General features: G+C 48.4%; 1 protein-coding gene across 1 annotated transcript in view; it reads right to left on the reverse strand.

The window, feature by feature from the left end:
• LOC139279611 (mucin-6-like) overlaps positions 1-25,440 on the reverse strand; it is an 838,525-nt gene that overhangs the window by 204,904 nt on the left and 608,181 nt on the right. Inside the window, exons 31-33 of the mRNA XM_070898726.1 lie at positions 20,302-20,325; positions 10,859-10,882; positions 2,582-2,605 (exon numbers count right to left, since the gene is read on the reverse strand). Coding sequence (XP_070754827.1) covers positions 2,582-2,605; positions 10,859-10,882; positions 20,302-20,325 — 72 coding nt within the window. The remainder of the gene's footprint in view (positions 1-2,581; positions 2,606-10,858; positions 10,883-20,301; positions 20,326-25,440) is intronic.

Genomic DNA, 25,440 nt, shown 5'->3' on the forward strand with positions numbered 1-25,440 from the left:
ACGAAGGAAGACACAAATAACCTTCCGGAAGTACTAGAGGATCGAGGGTCTAGTGAGAAGGAGGAACTGAAGGATATCCTTATTAGGCGGGAAATTGCATTAGGGAAATTGATGGGATTGAAGGCCGATAAATCCCCGCGGCCTGATAGTCTGCATCCCAGAGTACTTCAGGAAATGGCCCTAGAAATAGTGGATGCATTGGTGATCATTTTCCAACAGTCTATCGACTCTGGATCATTTCCTATGGACTGGAGGGCAGCTAATGTAACAACACTTTTTACAAAAGGAGGGAGAGAGAAAACGGGTAATTATAGATCGGTTAGCCTGACATCAGTAGTGGGGAAAATGTTGAAATCAATTATTAACGATGAAATAACAGCGCATTTGGAAAGCAGTGACAGGATCGGTCCAAGTCAACATGGATTTATGAAAGGGAAATCATGCTTGATAAATCTTCTGGAATTTTTTGAGGATGTAACTAGTAGAATGGACAAGGGAGAACCAGTGGATGTGGTGTATTTAGACTTTCAAAAGGCTTTTGACAAGGTCCCACACAAGAGAGTGCAAAATTAAAGCACATGGTATTGGGGGTAATGTACTGACGTGTATAGAGAACTGGTTGACAGACAGGAAGCAGAGAGTTGGGATAAATGGGTCCTTTTTAGAATGACTAGTGGGGTGCCGCAGGGCTCAGTGCTGGGACCCCAGCTATTTACAAAATACATTAATGATTTAGATGAAGGAATTGAGTGTAATATCTCCAGGTTTGTTGATGACACTAAACTGGGTAGCGGTGTGAACTGTGAGGAGGACGCTAAGAGGCTGAAGGGTGACTAGGACAGGTTATGTGAGTGGGCAAATGCATGGCAGATGCAATATAACGTGGATAAATGTGAGGTTATCCACTTTGGGGGCAAACATGAAGGCAGAATATTATCTGAATGGCGGTAGATTAGGAAAAGGGGAGATGCAATGAGACGTGGGTGTCATGGTACATCAGTCATTGAAAGTTGGCATGCAGGTACAGCAGGCGGTGAAGAAGGCAAATGGTATGTTGGCCTTCATAGCTAGGGGATTTGAGTATAGGAGCAGGGAGGTCTTACTGCAGTTGTACAGGACCTTGGTGAGGCCTCACCTGGAATATTGTGTTCAGTTTTGGTCTCCTAATCTGAGGAAGGACGTTCTTGCTATTGAGGGAGTACAGCGAAGGCTCACCAGACTGATTCCCGGGATGGCTGGACTGACATATGAGGAGAGACTGGATCAACTGGGCCTTTATTCACTGGAGTTTAGAAGAATGAGAGGGGATCTCATAGAAACATGTAAAATTCTGACGTAACTGGACAGGTTAGATGCAGGAACAATGTTCCCGATGTTGGGGAAGTCCAGAACCAGGGGACACAGTCTAAGGATAAGAGGTAAGCCATTTAGGACCAAGATGAGGAGAAACTTCTTCACTCAGAGAGTTGTTAACTTGTGGAATTCCCTACCGCAGACAATTGTTGATGCCACTTCGTTGGATATTTTCAAGAGGGAGTTAGATATGGCCCTTACAGCTAAAGGGATCAAGGGGTATGGGGGGAAAGCAGGAACGGGGTGCTGAGGTGAATGATCAGCCATGATCTTATTGAATGGTGGTGCAGGCTCGAAGGGCCGAATGGCCTGCTCCAGCACCTATTTTCTATGTTTCTATGTTTCTATAACTTCCTACACATAGCCTGTACAACATAAACAACTAAAGGTCTTTCTTCGAACTGCCAAAAATTTAGAGCACAAGAAACTAATATTTGCGGAACAGCTCGAGGGGCTAAATGCCATACTCTTGTTCCTATGTGAAAGAAAGAAAAAAGAATGACTTGCATTTATATAACGCCTTTCACAACTAATGGATGTCTCAAAGCGCCAATGAATGTACAATGTACAATGTAGTCATTGTTGTAATGTGGGAAACGAAGTGCAATGGCCGGTAGTCTGGATAAATGGTAAGAGACCAATCTGACCCATGATTGATTCTGATCGAAGGAGCGAACCAGAGGCAACAGATCATTTATTAGATTCTCTCACTGATCCAATCCTGGGCCAATGGTCAATGACCTCATTCTGCTGAGCCACCATTGAACTCCTGCTGTAATTGTGGAGTGAGACTGGCATAAATCCCAGAGAATCAGTGTAACCAGTCATTTGGTCCTCACCTGAGTGTAAATTGTAAGTATTGTCCAGTTTATAACCACTAATACCACAAATGTAATTCATGCCCGGCCAAGGGTAAGTTTACGGTAGATTATCACTTCTCAGTACAATGCCAGATCTCAGGGTGTAAACCGCGTCCGTGTACACAGTCGAGCTGACCTTATGTGTTGTCATGATGTCAGCTCATTTCAATGATGTGTGTACACGCCTATGCACACTGGCCCAGGTATAGGGATCATATTGCCGCCTGGGCCTCCAGTGAGCCAGCAGCTCTTCAACGTCTCCCGAGCTACTGTCACCTCAAAATGATTGGTCATACTGGAAAACAGGTGTGAAGGTCAAAACGTGCAGAAATCAACGTCATCAAACTCTGACTAACACGTTACTTTACCTGGTGCATTGTAGTGGGTAGGTTCTGCTGGAACAGAAGGAATAACATTTCAATTAACATTAAATAGGCAGGAGATTATTGGACTTATGTGTTTAAAGAGCAGATGGGAAAGAAACCATGGACTAGAAATTCATTATAGCCCAGGAATGGTCGGTACCATTAAAATAGTTGGAGAATTAGCGCCAGGCACTAATGCACTCGACTGCACACAGAATTCGTACGCACTGCTGAAAGAAATGATTGCAATCCTAATTCCAGTCTTTAAGCCGAACGCATAGAGTGGACCAATATCAGGTTCAATCTAATTGTAAGTCATGATTGTGCCTCTCTTCCGTGCCTACATCCGGGCCAGGGTGTCCCTAGAGATGGAGCACGCGGTGTCCACCGGTACGCTCGCGGCCTTCCGCGAGAGGTGGGCGCCGGAGGGACTGGAGTGCATGATCACCCCCGGCAACCAAATTTTAATTTGATTTTATGTTTTAAAGTTTAATTTGTTTTAATTGCCAGTGTTTTTAGTGTCCCCCTCCCCTTTTATAGGGGGCACTTGGAGAAAAAACTATGATTTTATGCCCAAAAAACCCCAAAAAACCCCACAAAAATTACCAAAAAAAACAAAAAAAAAGGGCCGTGTGAAATGTTTGTAGTGTCCCCCAGATCGGGGGGCACTTGATCTAATGTTTCTTTTGTTTACTCAAAAAGAGTTGTAAGTCATGATTGCCACAGGCTTTTTTCAGTACTTAAAGGGGCGGTTCATTGATGCTGCAGAACCTCATTCTCAGCCTTGTTGGTTGTGCAGCTGCCTCAGCAAGCAGGAGCAAGCCGGAGCTGGAGAACTGAAGCAGCAGCAGCACTCATTGCAAATCCATGCCCCAGATTGGGAGCCCGCAGATTCGGCGCGAAGCATTGGAGGTGTTGGTGTTTGCTGTGGAGCGATGGCGGGCGGTGCTGTACCCAGTGAGTGGCAGGAGGACCTTGCTGCAGGTCTTCCACACCAAATGGAGGGGGGTCGGCCAGTGTGTCTCAGGCCCTCGGGCAACGTAGCTCGGGTACCATGTCTCAGGCAGTGTGTCTTGGGCAGCCCCCCCAGGCTCTCTCTCTCTCCGTTCCTCCCCCCACCAGGCTCTCTCTTTCGCACCCCCCCATGCTCTCTCTCTCTCTCCGTTTCCCCCCCCCCATGCTCTCTCTCTCTCTCCGTTTCCCCCCCCCCCATGCTCTCTCTCACTTTCTCTCCGTTTCTCCCCCCCATGCTCTCTCTCTCTCTGCACCCACCCCCCCCCACAGCGCGCTCTCTCACTCTCTCTCTCTCTCTCTCTTCTCCACCCTACCCCACCCCACACCCCCCACCGCAGCTAAGCGGGAGGCTTGGGGGCAGAGTCTCGAGAGGACGCAGGTACAGAGGGATAGGAAAAGGTTAGTACAAATAGTCAGTCCCAATTGTGTAGGGAGACTGGCAGAAATCCCACAGAAACAGTGTAACCAGCCATTTGGTCCCCCCAAGTGTAAATTGTAAGTTCTGTCCAGTTTATAACAGCCACTACAACAAATATAATTTTTGTCTGTCAAGGGTGAGACGGTCGATTATCCGACCTCCGTCTAATGCTAGACGACAGGGTTTAAATCTCACTAATTTACAAGCTGACCTTGTGTGATGTCTTGAGCTCAGCTTATTTAAATATTTGGGGCGGGGGGGGGGGAATTGGGGGCGGTAACCGGTGCTGGGCGGAACTTCCTGCGCACAAGTCCCGCCCCCGGCAGTTGGATTAAGGTTACCACCCCCGAGAGGAAGTGGAGCGTACTGTCGCGCACGTCACTCCCTCTCGGGGGTGGGTCTGGGACGTTAACCGCGGGAATCTTCCAGCGCTACGTGGAGCGCTGGTGGGAGCACAGGGCCCTCCCCGTCCGTTAAAGGGGTGCGCTCTGCTGACCCTGCACCGGGGAGAAGGGGTCACCACTATGAGTGGGGTGCCATGGCCACACGGCCGGTAAGCTGGCCATTTTATTTTAAAGTACGCGCCACACCTCTCCTTTACTTTTCACCGTGCGAGTGGCATGCGGCCTAGTTCGTGACTTGCGACACAAGCATGGACATTGCTCGTGGCTCACAGGGTACTACCGAAGTTTCGCCCCGGTGTGAAAACGGGTCAGTGTGCACGCAGTGGCCCGAGGCACTACCGGCAGGAGCAGGGCACGACCGGTTTACACCGCCGCTAACTCCAACGGTATTTCGCGGGAGGTGCAAACGATGCAAAGTTCTCCCCTATGGTGTATGCACACCGGCCCAGGTATAGGGATCGTATTGATGCCTGGGCATCCAGTGACCCTGCAGCTCTGAAGGGCTCCTGAGATACTGCCACTTAAAAATGATGGTACGTTTGGGGAAATAGCAAGTTGAAGTCAAAATGTCACAAAAATCAAAAACATTCAAACTCTGACTAACGCATTTCTTTACCTAGTGGATTGTAGTGGGTAGGTTCTGCTAGAAACAAAGGATACAAATTGCAATTAACATTAAAAAGGAGAATGTTGGACACCCATGTATTGGAAGAACAGTTGGGAAAGATGCTGAGGAAGCTAAATTCGACAAGGCCCAAATATGGGCACGGGTATTGTGATCCACGATCTGTCTGTGGATGTTGAAAGTAATACAGTCAGCATGTGAAATTCAGCGCCATTTCTTGCTCAGACCCCAAAATGAAACATTTCATCCACTTTGCTTCCAATTTCCACCTCTCTCTCGCCTTCACATAGCCCATCTCCGACTCTTCCCTTCACTTCCTCCCATCCCGCTTCTGGTAAGGACTCTACTTCATTCTCCCAGTTTCTCTGTCTCCATCGCATCTGTTCTGACAATGCTATCTTCCATACTAGTGCTTCCTATGTGTCTTTCTTTTTCCTCAACTGAGGATTCCCCTGCAGCGTGGTTGTCTATGCCCTCACCCTGTTCAGTCCATTCCCCACACTTCTGCTCTCACCCCTTCCCTCCCAAAAGAACAATGGGGTTTCCCTTGCTCTCACCTACCACCACACTAGCCTCAAACATTCACTGTATTATGCTCCACCATTTCCGACAATTCCAGTGTGATGCCATCACCAAACACACCCTTCACTCCCCTCTCAGCATTCCGAAGGGACCATTTCCTCTGCGACACTCTGATCCATTCCGCAGTCGCCCCCAGCACCCCCTCCCCACGGTACCTTCCCGTACAAGTGCAGGAGATGCAACACCTTCCCTTTTGCCTCCTCCCTTCCCACCGTCCAGGACCCCAAACACTCCTTCCAGCGATGTACTTGTACTTTTATTAATTCAGCATACTACATTCACTGCAGTCAAAGCGGTTCCCACGCCACTGGGGAGACTAAACGCAGATTGGGTGAGCAGTGCCATTCAGTCCGTGACCCTTGCTTCCGGTCGCCTGTCACTTTACTTCTCTGCCCCACCCCCACTCTGACCTCTCTATCCTCGGCCTCCTACATTTTTCCAATGAAGCTCAACGTACATTTGAGGAAGAGCACCTCATCTTTCAATGAGGAACTTTACAGCCTTCTGGACTCAACATTGAATTCAACAATTTCAGATTTTAAGCACTGTCCCCATTTCTGCAGGTCTTGGTAATGATTCTGCTATTCCCATTTACACCTTCTCTAGACCCAGCTTTTGTTTCATGTCCCATGACCATATCCTTTGTCTTGCACCATAATCCCTCTTGTCATTTAACCACTCCTACCTATCACAAACCTTTCCTTTTGTAAATTCTTCCTCTCCCCCACTCCCTGCCTACGCAATTGCTTATAACCTGTTGCATCTCTAACTTTTTCCAGTTCTGATGCAAGGTCATCGGCCTGAAATATTATCTTTGCTTTTGTCTCCACAGATGCTGCCTGAACTGCTGAGTATTTCCCGCTGTTTTTAAAGCAGATTTCCAGCGTCTGGAGAATTTTGCTTTGGTATTAAAAAGGAAGGTGTTTGTTGACATCGAGTTTAAAGAACAGATGGGATCGAAACAAAATAACATCCTGGATAAATACAGTGCAATACGAACAGCTAATGCTCGATTGTAAAATTGAGAAAAAGTAGAACAATAGAAACTAACGTTTGCAGACCAGCAGAGAGGGTTCAATGGCCCACTTCTATCCTTTGTAGTCTCAAAATCAGATAGATACCAATCTGACCAAAGATTGACTCTGATCGAAGGAGAGAACCAAGTGCACCAGATCACACCTCATTCATTTATTAGAATCTATCACTGATCCAATCCTGGGCCAGTGGTCAATGACATCGGCCCTGGAATCCCACCCTGCCACCACTGCTCTCCTGCCATGATGTTGGAGGGACACTGGCAGAAATCCCAGAGCATCGGAGTAAACAGCCATTTGGTTCTCATCCGAGTGTAAAATGTAAGTCACTGTCTACGTTATAACAACCAATACAATAAATGTAATGAATGCTGTCAAGGGTCAGCAGAAGGTCGATTATCGGTTCTCAGTGTAGTGCCAGAGGTGTAAACCTCGCCAATTTACACAGTCCAGCTGTGCTCAAGAGGGCAGAATTAGAGGAACGCAGATATCTCGGGGGGGGTTGTGGGGCTGGAGGAGGTTACAGAGATAGGGAGAGACGAGGCCATGGAGGGATTTGAAAACAAGGATGACAATTTTGAAATTGAGGCGTTGCTTAACCGGGAGGTGGCCAGCGAGCACAGGGGTGATGGGTGAGTGGGGCTTGGTGCGAGTTAGGACATGGGCTGTTGAGTTTTGGATGACCTCAAGTTTACAAAGGGTAGAACGCGGGAGGCCAGCCAGGAGTGCATTGGAATAGTCACGTCTAGAGGCAACAAAGGCATGGATGAGGGTTTCAGCAGATGAGCTGAGGCAAGGGCGGAGACGGACAATATTACGGAGGTGGAAATAGGCGGTCTTAGTTATGCTGCGGATGTGTGGTTGGAACCACATTTCAGGGTCAAATATGACACCAAGGTTGCAAACAATGCGGTTCAGCCTCAGACAAATGCTAGGGAGAGGGACTGAGTCAGTGGCGGAGACCGAAAACAATGGCTTCAGTGTTCCCAATATTTAATTTGAGAAACTATCTGCTCATCCAGAACTGGATGTCGGACAAGCAATCTGACAATTTAGAGACTGTGGAGGGGTTGAGAGAAGTGGTGGTGAGGTAGAGCTGGGTGATATCAGTGTATATGTGGAAACTGATGCTGTGTTTTCGGATGATGTCGCCAAGGAGCAATATGTAGATGAGAAATAGGAGGGGGTCAAGGATAGATCATTGGGGGACACCAGAGGTAACGATGCGGGAGTGGGAAGAGAAGCCGTTGCAGGAGATTCTCTGGCTACGATTAGATGGATAAGAATGGAACCAGGTGAGTGCAGACCCACCCAGCTGGACGGTGGTGGAGAGGCGTTGGAGGAGGATGGAGTGGTCAACTGTGTCAAAGGCTGCAGACAGGTCGAGAAGGATGAGGAGGAATAGTTTACTTGTGTCACAGGTAAATTTGTGACTGATGAGAACCGTTTCAATGCTGTGGCAGGAGCGGAAACTGGATAGGAGGGATTAAAACATGGAATTGCGGGAAAGATGTGCACGGATTTGGAAGGTGACATCTCGTTGAAGGACTTGGGAGAGGAAAGGGATGTTGGAGATGGGGTGGTAGTTTGGAAGGATGGAGTGGTTAAGGGTTGGTTTGTTGAGGAGGGGGTGATGACAGCAGATTTGAGGGAGAGGGGGACAGTACCTGAGGAGAGAGAACCGTTATCAATGTCAGCTAACATGGGAATCAGAAAAGGAAGTTGGGTAGTTAGCAGTTTGGTCGAGGGAGCAGGAAGTGGGTTTCATGGACAAGATAAGTGCAGAGAGGTCGTGAGGGGAGATCGGAGAGAAAGTGGAGAAAGATGCGAGTTCAGGGCTAGGGCAGGGGGGGAACCTTAGAGGAAGTTTGGCTCAGTGGGCAAAGGGAAGGAAGGGAAGGGGCAGAGACAGTTGAATGGATGGTCTCAATCTTAGAGACACAGAAGTCCATGAGCTCCTCACAATTGTTATTAGTCATGAGGGTGGAGGAGACAGGGGAGAGCGGTTTAAGAAGATGGTTAGCGGTACAGAATAGAAGCAGGTGTCTATCATTGCATTCCAGAATGACTCGCAACCTTGGTGTCATATCTGATCATGAATTGAGCTTCCTACCGCGTATCCATTCTCGGACTCAAATTGTCCGTTTCCACTTTCGTAATATCGCCTGTCTCCGCCCTTACCTCAACTCCTCATCCCATGCCTTTATCACCTCTAGACTTGACTATTCCAACATGCTCCTGGCCAGCCTCCCGAGTTCCACCCTCCATAAACTTGAGGTCCTCTGACGCCCGTGTCCCACTCACCCATCTCCCCTTTGCTCGCTGACCTCCATTGTCTCCCAGTTCAGCAACACCTGGATTTTAAATTCTCATCCTTGTTTCCAAATCACTCCATGGCCTCGCTCCTCCTTCTCTGTAATCTCCTCCAGCCCTGTAATCCCCCGAGACCTCCACCTATTCCTATTCTGGCCTTTGAACTTCTCCAATTTTACTTGCTCCACCATTGGCGGTTGTGGCTTCAGCTGTGAGTGGGTCCACTTTAACTTTGATTAGTACGGTGCATCGTATTTTTTACTGAAAAAGGCAAGTTCTAAATTCTCCCACCAGAAGAAACCTTCTGAGACAAAGGGTGTTTCACACCTTATATGGACAATCTCAGTCTGTTTGGAACAGATTTTAAATTGAGAAATGAAAAGTGAGGGTATTCAGGGATGAGATTAGACGGTACAACACTATTGCCAGTACACGCGCAAGATTCCAGATCCGATGTAAAGTGAAAATGGTGTTGTCTCTATCCATACTCCACTGGCCGAAGTCGACATGCCGGTTTTCTTGAAATGCGTCCTGGCTACTTTGCTGTGCTCCCACCCTGTGTGTCCCCGGATTCGGTTTAGAAAATCTGGTCACCCTATCTTTAAGCACTCCTTAAACCTATCTCTTCGAACAAGCTTTTGTTCATCTGTCCGAACATCTCATTATATGGCCTGTGAAGCGTCTTAGGACGCGTTATATACATCTAAGTTATTATTGTTGTTGATGGATCGGGGTCCATCATGATCATCATCATCATCATCATAGGCAGTCCCTTGGAATCAAGGAAGACTTGCTTCCACTCTAAAAGTGAGTTCTCAGGTGACTGAACAGTCCAATACGGGAATTACAGTTTCTGTCACAGGTGGGACAGACAGTGGTTGAAGGAAAGGGTGGGTGGGACTGGCTTGCCGCACGCTCCTTCTGCTGCCTGCGCTTGTTTTCTGCATGCTCTCGGCGACGAGACTCGAGTTGCTCAGCGCCTTCCCGGATGCACTTCCTCCATTTCGGGCGGTCTTTGGCCAGGGACTCCCAGGTGTCGGTGGGGATGTTGCACTTTATCAGGGAGGCTTTGAGGGTGTCCTTGTAGCGTTTCCTCTGTCCACCTTTGGCTCGTTTGCTGTGAAGCAGTTCCGAGTAGAGCGCTTGCTTTGGGAGTCTCGTGTCTGGCATACGGACAATGTGGCCTGCCCAGCAGAGCTGATTGAGTGTGGTCAGTGCTTCAATGCTGGGGATGTCAGCCTGGTCGAGGATGCTAACGTTGGTGCATCTGTCCTCCCAGGGGATTTGCAGGATCTTGCGGAGACATTATTGGTGGTATTTCTCCAGCGACTTGAGGTGTCTGCTGAACATGGTCCATGTCTCTGAACCATACAGGAGGGTGGGTATTACTACAGTCCTGTAAACCATGAGCTTGGTGGCAGATTTGAGGGTCTGGTCTTCGAACACTCTTTTCCTCAGGCGGCCGAAGGCTGCACTGGCACACTGGAGGCGGTGTTGAATCTCGTCGTCGATGTCTGCCCTTGTTGATAAGAGGCTCCGAGGTATGGGAAATGGTTCACGTTGTCCAGGGCCACGTTGTGGATCTTGATGACTGGGGGGCAGTGCTGTGTGGCAGGGATAGGTTGGTGGAGGACCTTTGTCTTACAGATGTTTAGTGTAAGGCCCATGCTTTCATACGCCTCAGTGAATATGTTGACTATGATTTGGAGTTCAGCCTCTGTATGTGCGCAGCCGCAGGCATCATCTGCCTACTGTAGCTCGACTGGCTGGGTATCCATTAAACCATCAGCTCGCGATTTTGTCACTTAAAAGTATTTGGACTTATGGGAAGAAGGGTGTAGAAATCATAATATCCCAAAATCAAAGACATCAAATTCTGACTAACTTTACCTGGTGGATTGTAGTGGGTAGGTTCTGCTGGAAAAGAGTTAAAATTTGAATTAACATTCAAAAGTAAGGAGAGTGCTGGACATTCACATGTTTGAAGAACAAATGGGAAAGACACTAAATAACTTCCAACACAAAAGTTATCAATACAAACTGTTGTAGCTCGCTCATTCGAACTACCAAAACTTACAGCAACAGAAGCTTTTTCACTTGCCTCTGCACACTGCCCCAGGTTGTTACCTGGCCACCCAGTGACCAGCAGCTCTCAAAGGGGTCCTGACATACTGTCACTTAAAAATTATCAGAATCGAAAAGGGCTCTAAATTACATTAAAGTAATTTTTCTTGAATTTAATTTAGGACCCTGTCATTTTGCACTTCTTGTCTTACAATAATATAGTAGCTTAGAAGGTCAAAATGTCTCAGATTCAAAGAAATTAAAACTCTGCCAAACCCATTTCATCAGCTGATAGATTGCAGAGGGTAGGTTTTCTGGAAACAGAGGATTAATATTTGAACTAACATGAAAAATAAATGCAATTGAACAGGCAAAATTCGAATGAGATAAACCCAGTGTGGAGCTATGAAATGCAGTAAGTATGTAAATAAACCTGACGCCCCATTTGCTGGATGGAAAAGTAAAAGTACTGGGGCAGGTGCTGAGTGACAGGAACATTGCTGTCTTGTGAAGTTCTGGTATCCTGTCTTTCAGGAGGTGGCGTCAGGTTCTATGGTGTGGATACTAGCTGTCGGATACATGATCAAATGCAGGAGAAGGCAATATTCAGTTAAGGAATCTTGCAAGGTAGGACTATCCAACAGCCCCACATGCCAAGAAGATAATACAAAATTGTGATGCCCAAAAATGTTGCCTGTCTGTCATGTATCTTACATTATTATATATAACTGTATCCTAACATGCTATACATGACTGTAATAAGATATGACCTGTAACCACCAGCATACCTTTACAACCAGGGGTGCACTTGCAAGAGGCAGGTATATAAGGACAGGTCTCAGGCAAGTGCAGCATTCCAGAGCTGTGAAATAAAGGTGCAGGTCCAGAGTGACCTTGACTTCACGACATGCCTCGTGTGAATCTGTACTGAGGGGACAGGACTTTACAGTGGCGACGAGTTATGGGATTACAGAATCCACAGAATGGCGAACAACGGGTCAGATGAAAAGTACAATGTGGGAGACAATTGGGAGGACTTTATAGAAAGGCTCCAGCAAAGCTTTGTAACCAAAGACTGGCTAGGAGACGACAAAGCAGACAAGAGAAGAGCCCATCTCTTGACCAGCTGTGGCTCGAAAACATACGCTTTAATGAAGGATCTGTTGGCACCCGAGAAACCAGCAAGCAAGTCGTTTGAAGAATTGAGCACACTGATAAGAGACCACCTGAAGCCAGCGAGCAGCCTACACATGGCCAGACACAGGGTCTACAACTGCAGATGCTGTGTGGGCCAGAGCATACCTGACTTCGTGGCGGAACTTCGGAGGTTGGCTAGTTTATGTGAGTTCTCCGATGAACTGAGGAGAGAAATGCTGAGAGACTTTTTCATTGAAGGAACAGGCCACGCAGGCATATTCCGAAAGCTTGTAGAGACCAAGAACCTGACCTTAGAGGCAACAGCACTGGTTGCACAGAATTCTTGGTAGGGGAAGAAGAAACGAGGTTGATTTATAATGCAGGTACGACAACTAATGAAATATCAGAAGAAGTTCACAGCACTAAACAAGCTGCTACCCCCACACATAGACAAAACCGGGAGAACAGGCTCTCGACAGCAGCCAGAAGCCATCAAGGGCCACAGGAACGGCCGCTCACACCTCATTAACCCACAATGTGATCAATCAACTACAAACTGAGAGAAGCTCAAGAGAGATCAGCCAGACACAGCTCATTCTTTGGAAACACTTTAAACAATAGAACAGGTCTGCGCTGGAGGTGTGGGGGTGGGCACTCGTGAAGGGGATGTCAATTTTAGCAGGCTGTTTGCAGAAATTGTGAATATACAGGGCATTTGGCCCGCATGTGCAAAAAAATGGCAGCTCGGCTGGTATACGAATCGGATGGGTCGGAAAGCGGACCAGAAGATGGTGGGGACAGTACCCGGGACACCGATGTACAGCGGGTCAACACGATCAATGGCCGCTGCTCCTACAACAGGACGCCTCCTATAATGATGAGGGTCCTACTCAACGGGATATCTGTCAACATGGAGCTGGATACGGGAGCGAGTCAATCTCTCATGGGCGCTCAACAATTTGAACAACTGTGGCCACATAAAAGAGACAGACCAAAACTCACAAGGGTTGACACCACACTAAGGACCTATACCAAAGAAATCATACCAGTTCTCGGCAGCGCCATGCTCTCTGTCACACACAAAGGGACAGTGAACCGACTTCCCCTGTGGATTGTCCCCGGAGACCCCCCCAGCACTGCTGGGGAGAAGCTGGATGGCAAAACTAAACTGGAAATGGGATGATGTCCATGCCATGCTCAACAGTTATAAAGCGATTTGAACATCTCTTTCAGCCAGGTGTGGGCACTTTCAAAGGGGCCAAAGTCAAAATCTACATCACACAGGATGCTAGACCGGTCCATCACAAGGCCAGAGCTGTACCCTATGTGATGAGGGAAAAGATTGAACATGAACTGGACAGGCTTCTGCGGGAAGGCATTATATCACCTGTGGAATTTAGCGACTGGGCAAGTCCCATCGTCCCAGTCATGAAGCCTGATGGATCCATACAAATCTGTGGGGACTACAAATCTACCATAAACAGAGTCTCCCTACAGGACCAGTACCCGCTGCCCAGAGCAGAGGATTTATTTGCCACATTGGCTGGAGGTAAACTTTTCTCAAAATTAGACCTCACATCTGCGTATATGACGCAAGAATTGACCGAGGAATCCAAGCTACTCACCACCATCAACACACATCGAAGCCTTTTCATGTACAATCGATGCCCATTCGGCATCAGGTCGGCAGCTGCCATATTCCAGCGCAACATGGAGAGTCTGCTCAAGCCCATCCCGGGGACGGTTGTATTTCAAGACGACATACTTATCACGGGCAGGGACACCGACTCCCATCTCTGTAATTCGGAGGAAGTACTAAAGCGGTTGGATCGGGTAGGCCTACGAGTCAAGAAATCCAAGTGCCTGTTTCTCGCACCCGAGATTGAATTTTTGGGCAGAAGCATTGTCGCTGATGGAATCCGCCCAACAGAGTCCAAAACAGAAGCAATTCGCCTGGCACCCAGGCCCCGGAATGTCTCAGAACTGAGCGCCTTTCTCGGGCTACTCAATTGCTTTGGGAACTTTATGCAGAACTTAAGCACGCTGCTGGAGCCTCTCCATGTGCTACTCAGGAAGGGGTGCGATTGGTTTTGAGGGGACGCCCAGGAATGCCTCTTCAATAAGGCACGCAACCTTCTGTGTTCCAACAGTGTTTTGACTTTCTTTGACCCAGGTAAAAAGCTAGTTCTCACATGCGATGCGTCAGCGTATTGGGTCGGGTGCGTTTTGCAACATGTCAATAGTGCGAGCAAATTACAACCCATAGCTTATGCCTCCAGGTCACTTTCGCGGGCGGAGCGCGGGTATGGAATGGTAGAGAAGGAGGCGCTCGTGTGCATGTACGGTGTCAAAAATACCAATACCTTTTTGGGGCCAAGTTCGTGTTAGAAACCGACCACAAGCCCCTCACGTCCCTCCTATCTGAGAGCAAGGCAATAAACGCCAACGCCTCAGTGCGAATTCAACGGTGGGCACTCATGCTGGCGTCCTACGACTATACCATAAGGCACAGACCAGGCACAGACAACTGTGCCGACGCGCTCAGCTGGCTACCCCTGGCGACCACGGAAGGGTCTGACGAGCAGGACTGTGAGATAGTCATGGCAATCAATGCCTTTGAGTCCACAGGTTCGCCCATGACGGCTCGCCAAATCAGAGCCTGGACGGCCAGCGACCCCACGTTATCCTTCGTAAAAAGATGTGCCCTAACCGGTGACTGGGCAGAGGCTTGCGATGCCTGCCCCGAGGAATTAAAACCCTTTCACAGGCGCATGCATGAGCTATCACTACAAGCAGACTGCCTGATGTGGGGCAGCCGAGTAGTCATGCCTCTGTGAGGCAGAGAGGCATTTGTCTGGGAGCTCCACCGCGAGCACCCGGGGATCGTTCTCATGAAGGCCATAGACAGATCCCACGTCTGGTGGCATGGTATTGACGCGGACTTGGAGCTCTGTATCTGAAGGTGCACCATTTGTGCCCAACTCAGCAATGCCCCCAGGGAGGCTCCACTGAGCCCCTGGCCCTGGCCTACCAAACCTTGGTCGCGGGTGCACGTAGACTATGTGGGCCCATTCATGGGCAAAATGTTCCTCGTAGTTGTAGATGCATTTTCAAAGTGGATCGAATGCACCATTTTAAACTCGAGCACAACCTCCACCACTGTGGAGAGCCTCGCAACCATGTTTGCAGTGCATGGAATCCCTGACTTATTGGTCAGTGACAATGGTCCGTGCTTCACCAGCGCAGAATTCCAAGACTCTATAATTGACCACGGCATAAATCACGTCAAGACGGCATCGTTCAAGCCGGCCTCCAATGGCCAGGCGGAGAGAACAGTGCAAATCATTAAACAAGGCATGCTTAAAATCCAAAGTCCCACGCTGCAGGGTCGCCTGTCGCGACTGCTGCTGGCATACAGATCTTGTCCGCACTCACTGACTGGGATCCCCCCCGCGCAACTGTTGATGAAAAGGACTTTAAATCAAGGCTCTCATTAATCCTCCCAGACATGCACGAAATCATTGAGGCAAAGCGCCGTAAGCTGACTGAGTACCATGACAGAAATTCGAGGGGGTGATGGAATGAGATAGGGGACAAAGTGTTTGTACTAAACTATGGCAGGGGTCCCGAATGGCTTGTAGGGACAGTAACGGGCAAGGAAGGAAACAGGCTACTGGTAGTACAAAACCTGCCGGAGGCATGTAGACCAAGTCAAAATCAGATTTACCAACAACACTGCGGAACCAGAGGCAGACTACAATGTGGAACTTGCACCACACCTGATGGACAGACAGAGGGAACAACCTGTAGGAAAGGGCAATCCCAACAGACAGCCCAGACGAGTCAACAACAATCACACCAATCGAAACAGACAGCCCAGTGAGATACCAGCAACCACACCCAAAGAAAAACAGACACCAAGGCAAACAACTGAACCACAACTCAGACGCTCCACGTGAGAGCGTAGACCACCTGAGAGACTGAACCTATAAAGAGAATAAGACCTTGGGGGAGGGTGATGTCATGTATCTTACATTATTATATATAACTGTATCCTAACATGCTATACATGACTGTAATAAGATATGACCTGTAACCACCAGCAGACCTTACCACCAGGGGTGCACTTGCAAGAGACAGGCATATAAGGGCAGGTCTCAGGCAAGTGCAGCATTCCAGAGCTGTGAAATAAAGGTGCAGGTCTAGAGTGACCTTGACTTCACTACATGCCTCGTGTGAATCTGTACTGAGGGGACAGGACTTTACACTGTCAAAGCTTTGTCATCACATCTTCTGCATGCCCATACTTCAGCAGGGCACATATTCACACTGAAAACTATAATTGAAAGCCTTGGCACACTCACATCTTCCACAGGTTTTACATATCAATTCATGTAACAAAACCTAGGTGCATGAGGCAGGGTCACTTACTGACTGCAGGTTGTGATATGTCCATCACTTAGTATATGCTTTCTTACCGTACAATTGTTTCTGCTTGCCGACACTGATGTCACAAATGATAATGAAATGTGCTCCTCCAAGAGAAGAGCTCAGAAATCACAAGCCTGTGTCTGTCTTGGAGGAGACCGATTTGGATATAGAAACATTGAAATTTATAGCGCAGAAGCAGGCCATTATGGCCCATCGTGTCCACGCCGGCCGACAAAGAGCCGCACGGCCCTTGGTCAGCAGCCCTGAAGGTTACATATAAATCCATGAACAATGACGGAAAGGCAATGAGCACCCAGCCCAACCAGTCCGCCTCACACAACTGCGACACCCCTTATACTGAAACACTCTCCACTCCACCCCAACCGGAGCCATGTGACAGATCATATAACAGCACAGTATGTGTAGGAAAGCATAAACTCAGAAACAATATTCCCTTTGAGCTGCAGGTCCCATGCATGGGTGCCCCATTGTGTTTTCTTTGAGGAGGGTGGGGTTTTTGGGGTTGTTTAAGGGATGCGTTTCCAATAAAATGTAACGTTGAATGTTTCCTTCAGCCTCTGGTGTGTGACTCTTGACTTGTAATGGAGAGGTGGTATTATTGTGCCACAATACGTGCTTATTATAAGCTGCATCCCTCAGCTCCCTCCAGTTAAGCGAAGCATTCTCTTATGAGCCGCCGCCAACATTGGCAGGCTGCCTCCTCCGCCGATGCTGCTGGTCCTCATCGTGTTGCTGTTCATTCGGGGCATCGGCAGGCTCCTGTTCCTCCTCCTCCTCCCTCTCATCCTCCTGAGGTGGGCCTGCGATCCCCACTGGCAAGGCCTGAGACCTCATGATGGCCAAGTTGTGCAGCATGCAGCACACCACAAGGAATAGTGAGACCTGTTCAGGGGAGTATTGAAGGCTGCCTCCAGGGCGGTCCAGGCATCGGAATCGCTGCTCCAGCACCCCTATTGTCTGCTCTATGACGTTGCGGGTGGCGGCATGGCTCTCACTGTAGCGTTCCTCTGTGGTGGGATTGTGGAGGGGGAGTCATTAGCCAGGTGGCCAGGCTGTATCCCTTGTCCCCGAGCAGCCAGCCTTGGCCTTCGTGTGGGGCTGAAACAGTCGAGGAATAGTGCTCTCCCGCAGAGTAAAAGCATCAAATATGTTTCCATGATAGTGAGCATTGACAGCGAGGAGGCACTGCATGTGGTCACACACCAGCTGCACATTTAGGGAGTGGTATCCCTTTCTGTTTCTGAAGACCTTTGCATTCTGGAATGGTGCTCGCAAGGCCATGTGCGTGCAGTCAATTACTCCTTGCACCCTGGGGAAGTCTGCTATCCTGGCAAACCCACATGCATGCTCATTGTTTCTCCCTGCTCATCGGGAAGGTAATGAAGTCCATTCTGCATGTGTAGAGATCCTGTGTGACGTCGTGGATGGAGCGGTGTGCTGCAAATTGAGAGACCCTGCATATGTCCACTGATGCAGCCTTAAAAGGAGCTGGAGGCACAGAAGGTGAGATGAGTGTCACCTTCACTGTGACGGGCAGCACAGTCCTGGTGCCGATGTGAGACTGCAGGACTGCCTGCAGGAAAGGGAATATCTCTGCGACGACCTCCTTTCGGAAGCACATCGTTCTGACACACTGCTCCTCGGAGAGGTGCAGGTACGAGCGTTGCCGCCGGTAAAGCTGTGGGGGGTAAGGCCTCCTGCCCCGACGTAGAGGGGCTTTCCTCCTTCAGCCGCCGACATGGCCTTTGTCTCTTCACAACGCCTTGCCACTGGATAAAGGCCTAGCTCTGTCAAGCCCGTGTGGTGGCTGATGTGCAACGGTCACCACACATTAAAAAAAATCCACACACAGGCATTTTCCATCCTTCAGTTGGAGTTCAGGATTTGAACATCGGGTCCTTCATTGAAACATCTGTGAACTGTTGTGGAAGCAAGTCATCCTCGTTCGAGGGACCACTATGACATTTGCTAGAGCATGTAGAATGTGACATTGGTGAACAAGTAATTCCCCCATTAAAGTTTTAGAAACAAGTTTATCTCAAGTTGAATTGTTATGCCTGTCTGCCATTGCAAACTCGGAGGCTCACGCACCGTGCTGTGTGTAAACATTGCACTGACTGACCTCCAAGGGAAGCGCTTCCTCATCCCTTTAAGTAGCCACCAGTTAACGACTCTGCAAGCCTGCACCGACTGTTTTTCCAGACCTTGTTCTTGGCGATCGCTAAAGGAGGTGGCCGCACCTAATTTACCAACCGGGATGAAAGCGTGGGCGTTGCTCCAGGAATACGTCACGATCGAAGCGATCGTCAGCAGCCAGGCACTACTGGTTGGCGCTCCCATTGAGCCTCTAATGAATTTTCATTCAGGGCGCTAAAAGCTGCCCACCCAGTCGGCAACCTCTTACACTCCCATTGATGCCCCCTCTGGCTGCTAACTGGGGCGTTAGACAATCGAAAATCCAACCCCATGACTTTGGTTTTCCAATGTTTAATTGGACGAAATGTGGGATCTTACTCAGCAACCTGCCAATACAGGCAGTGGAGGGGTCAAGGGACGTGGTGGTGTGGTTCTCTACATTATTCCATGGTTAGAGAAGATCTGGCTATGATTGGACAGATCGAAGGAATCAAGTGAAGGCAGTCCCATGAGCTGGTAGATAAAGGAAAGGCATTGCAGGAGGATGGTGTGGTGAACAGTATAGCAAGAAAGAACTTATATTTCATTTTGTTAACACCTTTCACGACTTCAGTACGTTGTAATATACACCAGAGCCAATAAAGTACCTTTGAACTGTAGTTACTGTTATAATGTAGAGAAATTTACAGCAGCTAGTTTACACTCAGTAAGGTGCACAAAGAGCAAGGATTAGATCACCTGTTTTTTCAAGTGTTGTTAGTTGACGGATAAATACTGCCCAGGACTTCAGGAGATATCCCTAACACTTTTTGAAATCGTGCCGTGGGATGTTTTACATCCACCTGAGAGGCCTTGTAACAATGATCTGAGTTCTTGTAGGGGAGTGTACCTTTAAATAGCACTTCCACATGCCGTTTTATGCCTGTACTGCCCAACGGTATTGGGCGCTTCCAACACCGTGCGTTTCTTCTGCTTTCCCTAGTCAAATTGACCTTGTTCTCTGTTGAAATCATCGGGCCTCGAGTTAAATACTTTTAACGAGGCTCCTGCCTGCTCCAGATGGGCTCCTGGTCCATCTCAGGGAAAGCCCCAAGCCAAGTGGCCACGGACGTGATCGGAGTGGAAGCAAGGTAATAAGTGCAGGACAGTAACTTTGGGGCCACTGCCAGCCCATTACTATCGGGTGGAGCGAGTTAAAATCGGGCCAACTGAATGATAGCGTTTTGAGGCATTGAGGAGCTCAAACGATTTACCTTAGATTCTAAACCAAGCTCCACACTGATACCATGTGAGCAAACCTCCTGTAGACCCAAGGGTCTTGCACTACCCCAGGAACTGACTCCCAGTTATACTGTCACTTTGGCATAAATTCTACATGAAAGCCTTCAAATAATATCTATTCAAAGAGGCAGTACAATTACAGTTTACAAAGAAACTTATTTCAAGATCTAATACACTTTATGATGAATGTTTATTCATTCTGTAAGTGAATCGGAACGCATATTGCATTCACTATGCTCTAAATACATTAAATAGTGGCTTACCTGATGGAATAGCAATGGGATGTTCTGTTGTAAAAGAGGGTCAAAAGTTATCACTGTAGAAACTGAAGGTTGAGAAGGTAAACAAGGTGTGCTCCAAGCACATAATTCTAACCTCTAAATCTACCTCCCATCCTATCCTGTAGTTCACAGTTTCTGATTATACCTGACACTTTAATACAAATAATGACTGCAAAATCCTCCTCACTTACATCAGGGGACTTGTGTGAAAATTGGGAGAGCTATCCCACAGACTAGTCAAGCAACAGCCTGACATAGTCATACTCACAGAATCATGCCTTTCAGCCAATGTCCCAGACTCCTCCATCACCATCCCTGGGTATGTCCCGTCTCACCAACAGGTGTGGTAGCACTCTGGTATAAGGTCAGGAGGGAGTGGCCCTGGGATTCCTCAACATTGACGCTGGACCCCATGAAGTCTCATGGCTTCAGGTCGAGCATGGGCAAGGAAATCTCCTGCTGATTACCACTTAGTGCCCTCCCTCAGCTGATGAATCAGTCCTCCTCCATGTTGAGCACCACTTGGATGAAGCACTGAGGGTAGCAAGGGCGCAGAATGCACTCTGGGTGGGGGACTTCAATGTCCAACACCAAAAGTGGCTCGGTAGCAGTATTATTGGCCAAGCTGAAAGTCATAGTTGCCAGACTAGGTGCCGCTGAGCAACGGGTACCGCTATAACTGAATTCAGCAATCATTGAAATGTTCGAGTTCATCAGAGTGCAAGACATCTTGGGGGAGAAATTGGACTACTTTGCGCCTTCCGTTAGCACCCCCGGGGGCGCAGCGAGAGCAGCTTCTCCCGCAAAACACGTAGCGCCCACGATGCTGATGTCACTGCCGTGCGCAGCGCCCCATCACTGCCCCATTAGAAATATTGGCCCTTGTCCCCTGCTTTAATGCATGCCGCTAACAATGACAGTTTCAGCTGTTGTGTTTCAGTCGGATGTTGGCTGGAGGTGCGATATTTAAAGGCGCCAAGATCGGGTAAAGTTTTAATCAGCCAATAATGGTTGCGGCTTAGTTCCACATAGGCAGACAGGCGTTTTGATATATTTCACCAATCTGCAGTTGAAGGTACATCACAGAGTGCAAAATAAAAGGTACATCGCACATAGAGTGCAAAATACGAGGCCAATCATCTCAGCCCCCGGACATCAGGGCAGTGTTCTTAGGCCAAAACACCTTTGGCTGCGTTATCCATGATAGACCTTCCCTCCGTCATAAGGTCAGCAGTGGGGATGTTCGCTGATGATTGCACAGTGTTCAGTTCCATTCGCAACTCCCCAGATAATGAAGCAGTCCGTGCAGCAACATTCAGGCTTGGGCTGATAAGTGGCAAGTAAGATACATGCCGCACAAGTGCTAGGCAATGACCATCTCCAACAAGAGAATGTATAATAACCTCCCCTTGACATTCAAATGCATTACCATCACCGAATCCCCTCCCATCAACATCCAGCGGGGGTTACCATTGACCAGAAACTAACTAGACTAGTCACCTAACTACTGTGGTGACAAGAGCAGGTCTCAGGCTGAGGGCTAAAAATTCACAGTGGCCACAAGAGATGCTGGTGTCACCACAGCCTCGGGTTAACGGGTGAAGTGCTGTAAGAGAAAAATTCACACTGGGGGCTGGAGATTTTTAGCCGAGCGCTAACTCATGGTATGACGCCCTCCTGGTGGCATTAGTGCAGGTATGGGAATCGCAGTCACCATCCGTAAGCAGTGTTCCAGCTTCAAACAGCCTCAGGAACCAAGACAACAGAGTTCGCTTGGCATTGTGGGGGATTTAAAAGGGCAATGCATTTAAAGGGCAATGCCTTCTGAACTAATAAAAATAAGAATAAAGTGAAAAAAATGTAGTTTTCAGCTCTTACTGCCTTAAAAATTTTTTTAAAAGAATTCCCAAATGGGAGTCTTCAGCTCTTAAAGCTGAGTTCATTTCTGAACCTCAAAAAATGGGAAAAGTGCTTCAGCACCAACACAAATGGCTCAGCGAGCCAAGGAAGGGGCACCCAGGGTCTCCCACACAGCACTCCAGCTTTGTGCAGGGGGTCAACACTGTAAGGGAGGTCCCCTACCCACAGGGGCCAAGAGGCCCCCCCCAGAAAGAATAATGTGGGACCACATCACTGAGACCTTCATTGCCAGCAGTGTCACCCCCACCACCTGGCTCCAGTGCCCAAAGAAGCGTTATGACCTCAAGGTCAGTGAATGCATCTTCAAAAACCCTCTCCTACCAACTGAATTACTAGCCTCACACACTGCTCAATGCACGCCCCCCCCAATCACTCACCTACCAACAATCTGTACCAATCACAAGGCACACATCCCTTTCATAGCTTCACCTCACCCCCTTGGAGGAGAAGGTGCTGGTCATTCTTGGCAGGGGCATGTCTAAGCCCTTGGCCATTGGCGGGGCTAAAAGGATGCTGGTATCCTCAGACATTATCCCCCATCTGGCATGCACCTCTTGCTTTCCCATCCTCCCCTCACCACAACACCACCCTTGTGCTTTCCTCATTTCACACACCCAAGAAATGCAGCCGGCAAGAACAAGGAGAGGAGAGAAAGAAAAGGAAGAGGAAGAGGAAGAAGAAAAAGAAACACCATCACTCGATCTGACACTCCCAGTCACCAGCTCAATGTTGACCAGCAAGGCCATTTGTAGTCTCCCCCACTGATAGTCAGCAGCCTTCCACCAGTCATGCTGCAACCGCTGGGGTGCAGTGCGAGACATCAGTAGGGTAGGCAATGGCACACACAAGACACTCACTAAGACAACCATTCGGGTGATGAGTTGATATCTTATTGCATAGTTAATGGTGAGATGTATAAATTTGGATTGGAAAGTTTGCTTTGTGGTGTCTTTTATTTCAGCATTGTGGACAGGAGGACGCTGTGATGGTCAGTAACAGAGGGAAGGTAAGGTGTGGGACTAATGGTGAATGGGGAATTGGGGTCGTGCTCACTGGTACTGTAGGCGGATGATTCCATCCCAGATATCCCGGTCAGAAAGGCAGGGGTCTGGTTGGAATCTTCCTTCTGTTTACTCCTCTTCTGTTTACTCCTGTTAACTCCACTTTGGCTTCTTCCTCGACAGTTTCTTCCTCTTCTGCGTCTTCCTCTTCCCTCTGCGAGCCAATGCTGTAAATCTGAAATGACAGCATAAAATGCCGGAAATACTCAGCAAGTCAGGCAGCATCTTCACCTAAGATGTGAACTCTGTTTCTCTCTCCACAGATGTTGCCTGAGTATTTTCAGCATTTTCTGCCTTTCTTTACCATCCGAGGCCTTGCAAGCATCCAGTAGCACTCCCTGCACACCTTTAAAAAACTTTTAACGTGTATTGCTGCAAGCTACTACTGCAATAAAATTATTAAAAGTCCAAAAGCTTAAATGCAAGCTTCCCTGAAAGCTATGTGTTCCGTTTAAGCACCTCTCAGTCTGCTTTACGCTAGCTTTACATGGCGAGGTCAGGACCCAGTGCTGAACCCAGCGCAAAGCTCCAAGATTGCCGTGGTGATGTTTTGTCGGCGTGCACATCAGCTGTCTCTCATTTTAATTTGCAGGATGATGGATCTTACCACCCATGCTGCCTGAGTGAGGAAAACAGAAGACGCCTCAGGATACGCCACCAGCTGGCGAAAGACCGGTCATCACCTTTTTAATGCAACTTTTGGCTGGTAATGGACGCTTTAAGCCCCCAATATTCAGCCCTGGGTATTCTGCAGCACGTGCTTCACCTCCTGACCAATGTTCCCTCTCAGCTGTGCATATAAGCGGCTGTGCAGTAATCTGCAAGGCCCGCGCAGGCCGCTCACAAGCTTTTCCATTTGGAATACCGCGCATGTGCAGAAATTTAAAGGAACTGCGTATTGAAACAAACAGGCTGCACACAACAGAGACATTGCTCCTGACGGCCCAAAGCCTTTCCACCATCTACAAGGCACAAGTCAGGAGTGTGATGGAATACTCTCCACTTGCCTGAATGAGTGCAGATCCAACAACACTAGAGAAGCTCAACACCATCCAGGGACAAAGCAGCCCGCTTGATCAGCAGCCCATTCCCCTCCTTAAGCATTCACTCCCTCCAGCACTGGCGCACCGTGGCTGCAGTGTGCACCATCTACAAGATGCACTGCAGCAACTCACCTAGGTTTCTTTGACAGCTCTTCAACCCATGACCTCTACCACCTAGAAGGACAAGGGCAGCAGGTGCATGGGACCACCATAATCTCCAAGTTCCCCTCCAAGTCACACACCATCGTGACTTGGAAATATATTGCCATTGCTTCATCGTCGCTTGGTCACAATCCTGGAACTCCGCACCTAACAGCACTGTCGGAGTTGAGAGCATTTTGTTATGGATGAACGGGAATTTATGGAATGTGGTGAGGCAAATCGGGCCAGTGAAGCTTGGAAGTAAATGAATCTGAAGGTACCAATGGCATGTGTGATAGTTTCTCATCTGGGGTAAGGGGAAGAGATGGGCGATGTTACAGAAATAGAAATAGGAAGCATATGTGATGGACTGGATATGGGATCTGTTCCTCAGCTCAGGTCAAACAAGACTTGAGATTGTAAAACATCTTGTTCAACCAGAGCTAGTGGCCTGGGATGGTGTTTGAGTAAATCATAGTGGTACAGAGTTTGTAGAGGGGGAGTGGGGAGGGGGTGGCAGAGCAACATGATGGTTCCTATTGCCCTAATGTTTTGCTGGGGGAAATGATGGCTCATCCATGACGGAAAGTATGAGAAGCCTTTTGATAGCCGAAGAGCAGTATTGGGTTTGAAGGAGCAGATGAAGAGGCAGAGCTGGGCTTTGTTACAATAGCTATGGAAGCTGACCCCATTTCTGTGAATGATGTAGCCGCAGTAAGGCATACAGGTGAGGAAGACGAGTGAGACAAGATTGGTTCATTGGAGATTACATTAGAGGGCGGGCGGCGAATTTATACAAATAATCGTGATTCATTTTGTAGTTAAGCATGAATAGCAGTTACATTTCTCTTCTCCCACTCTCCTTAAGGGGACTGCTTTGAGAAATACAATTCCACAGGATAAGAACAAGTTTGATAGTTGAATTTAGATGGTCAATGCGTTGCTGACGTACAGCT

This window comes from Pristiophorus japonicus, chromosome 14 (assembly GCF_044704955.1).
Source record: "Pristiophorus japonicus isolate sPriJap1 chromosome 14, sPriJap1.hap1, whole genome shotgun sequence".
NCBI classification, from domain to species: Eukaryota; Metazoa; Chordata; class Chondrichthyes; family Pristiophoridae; genus Pristiophorus; species Pristiophorus japonicus.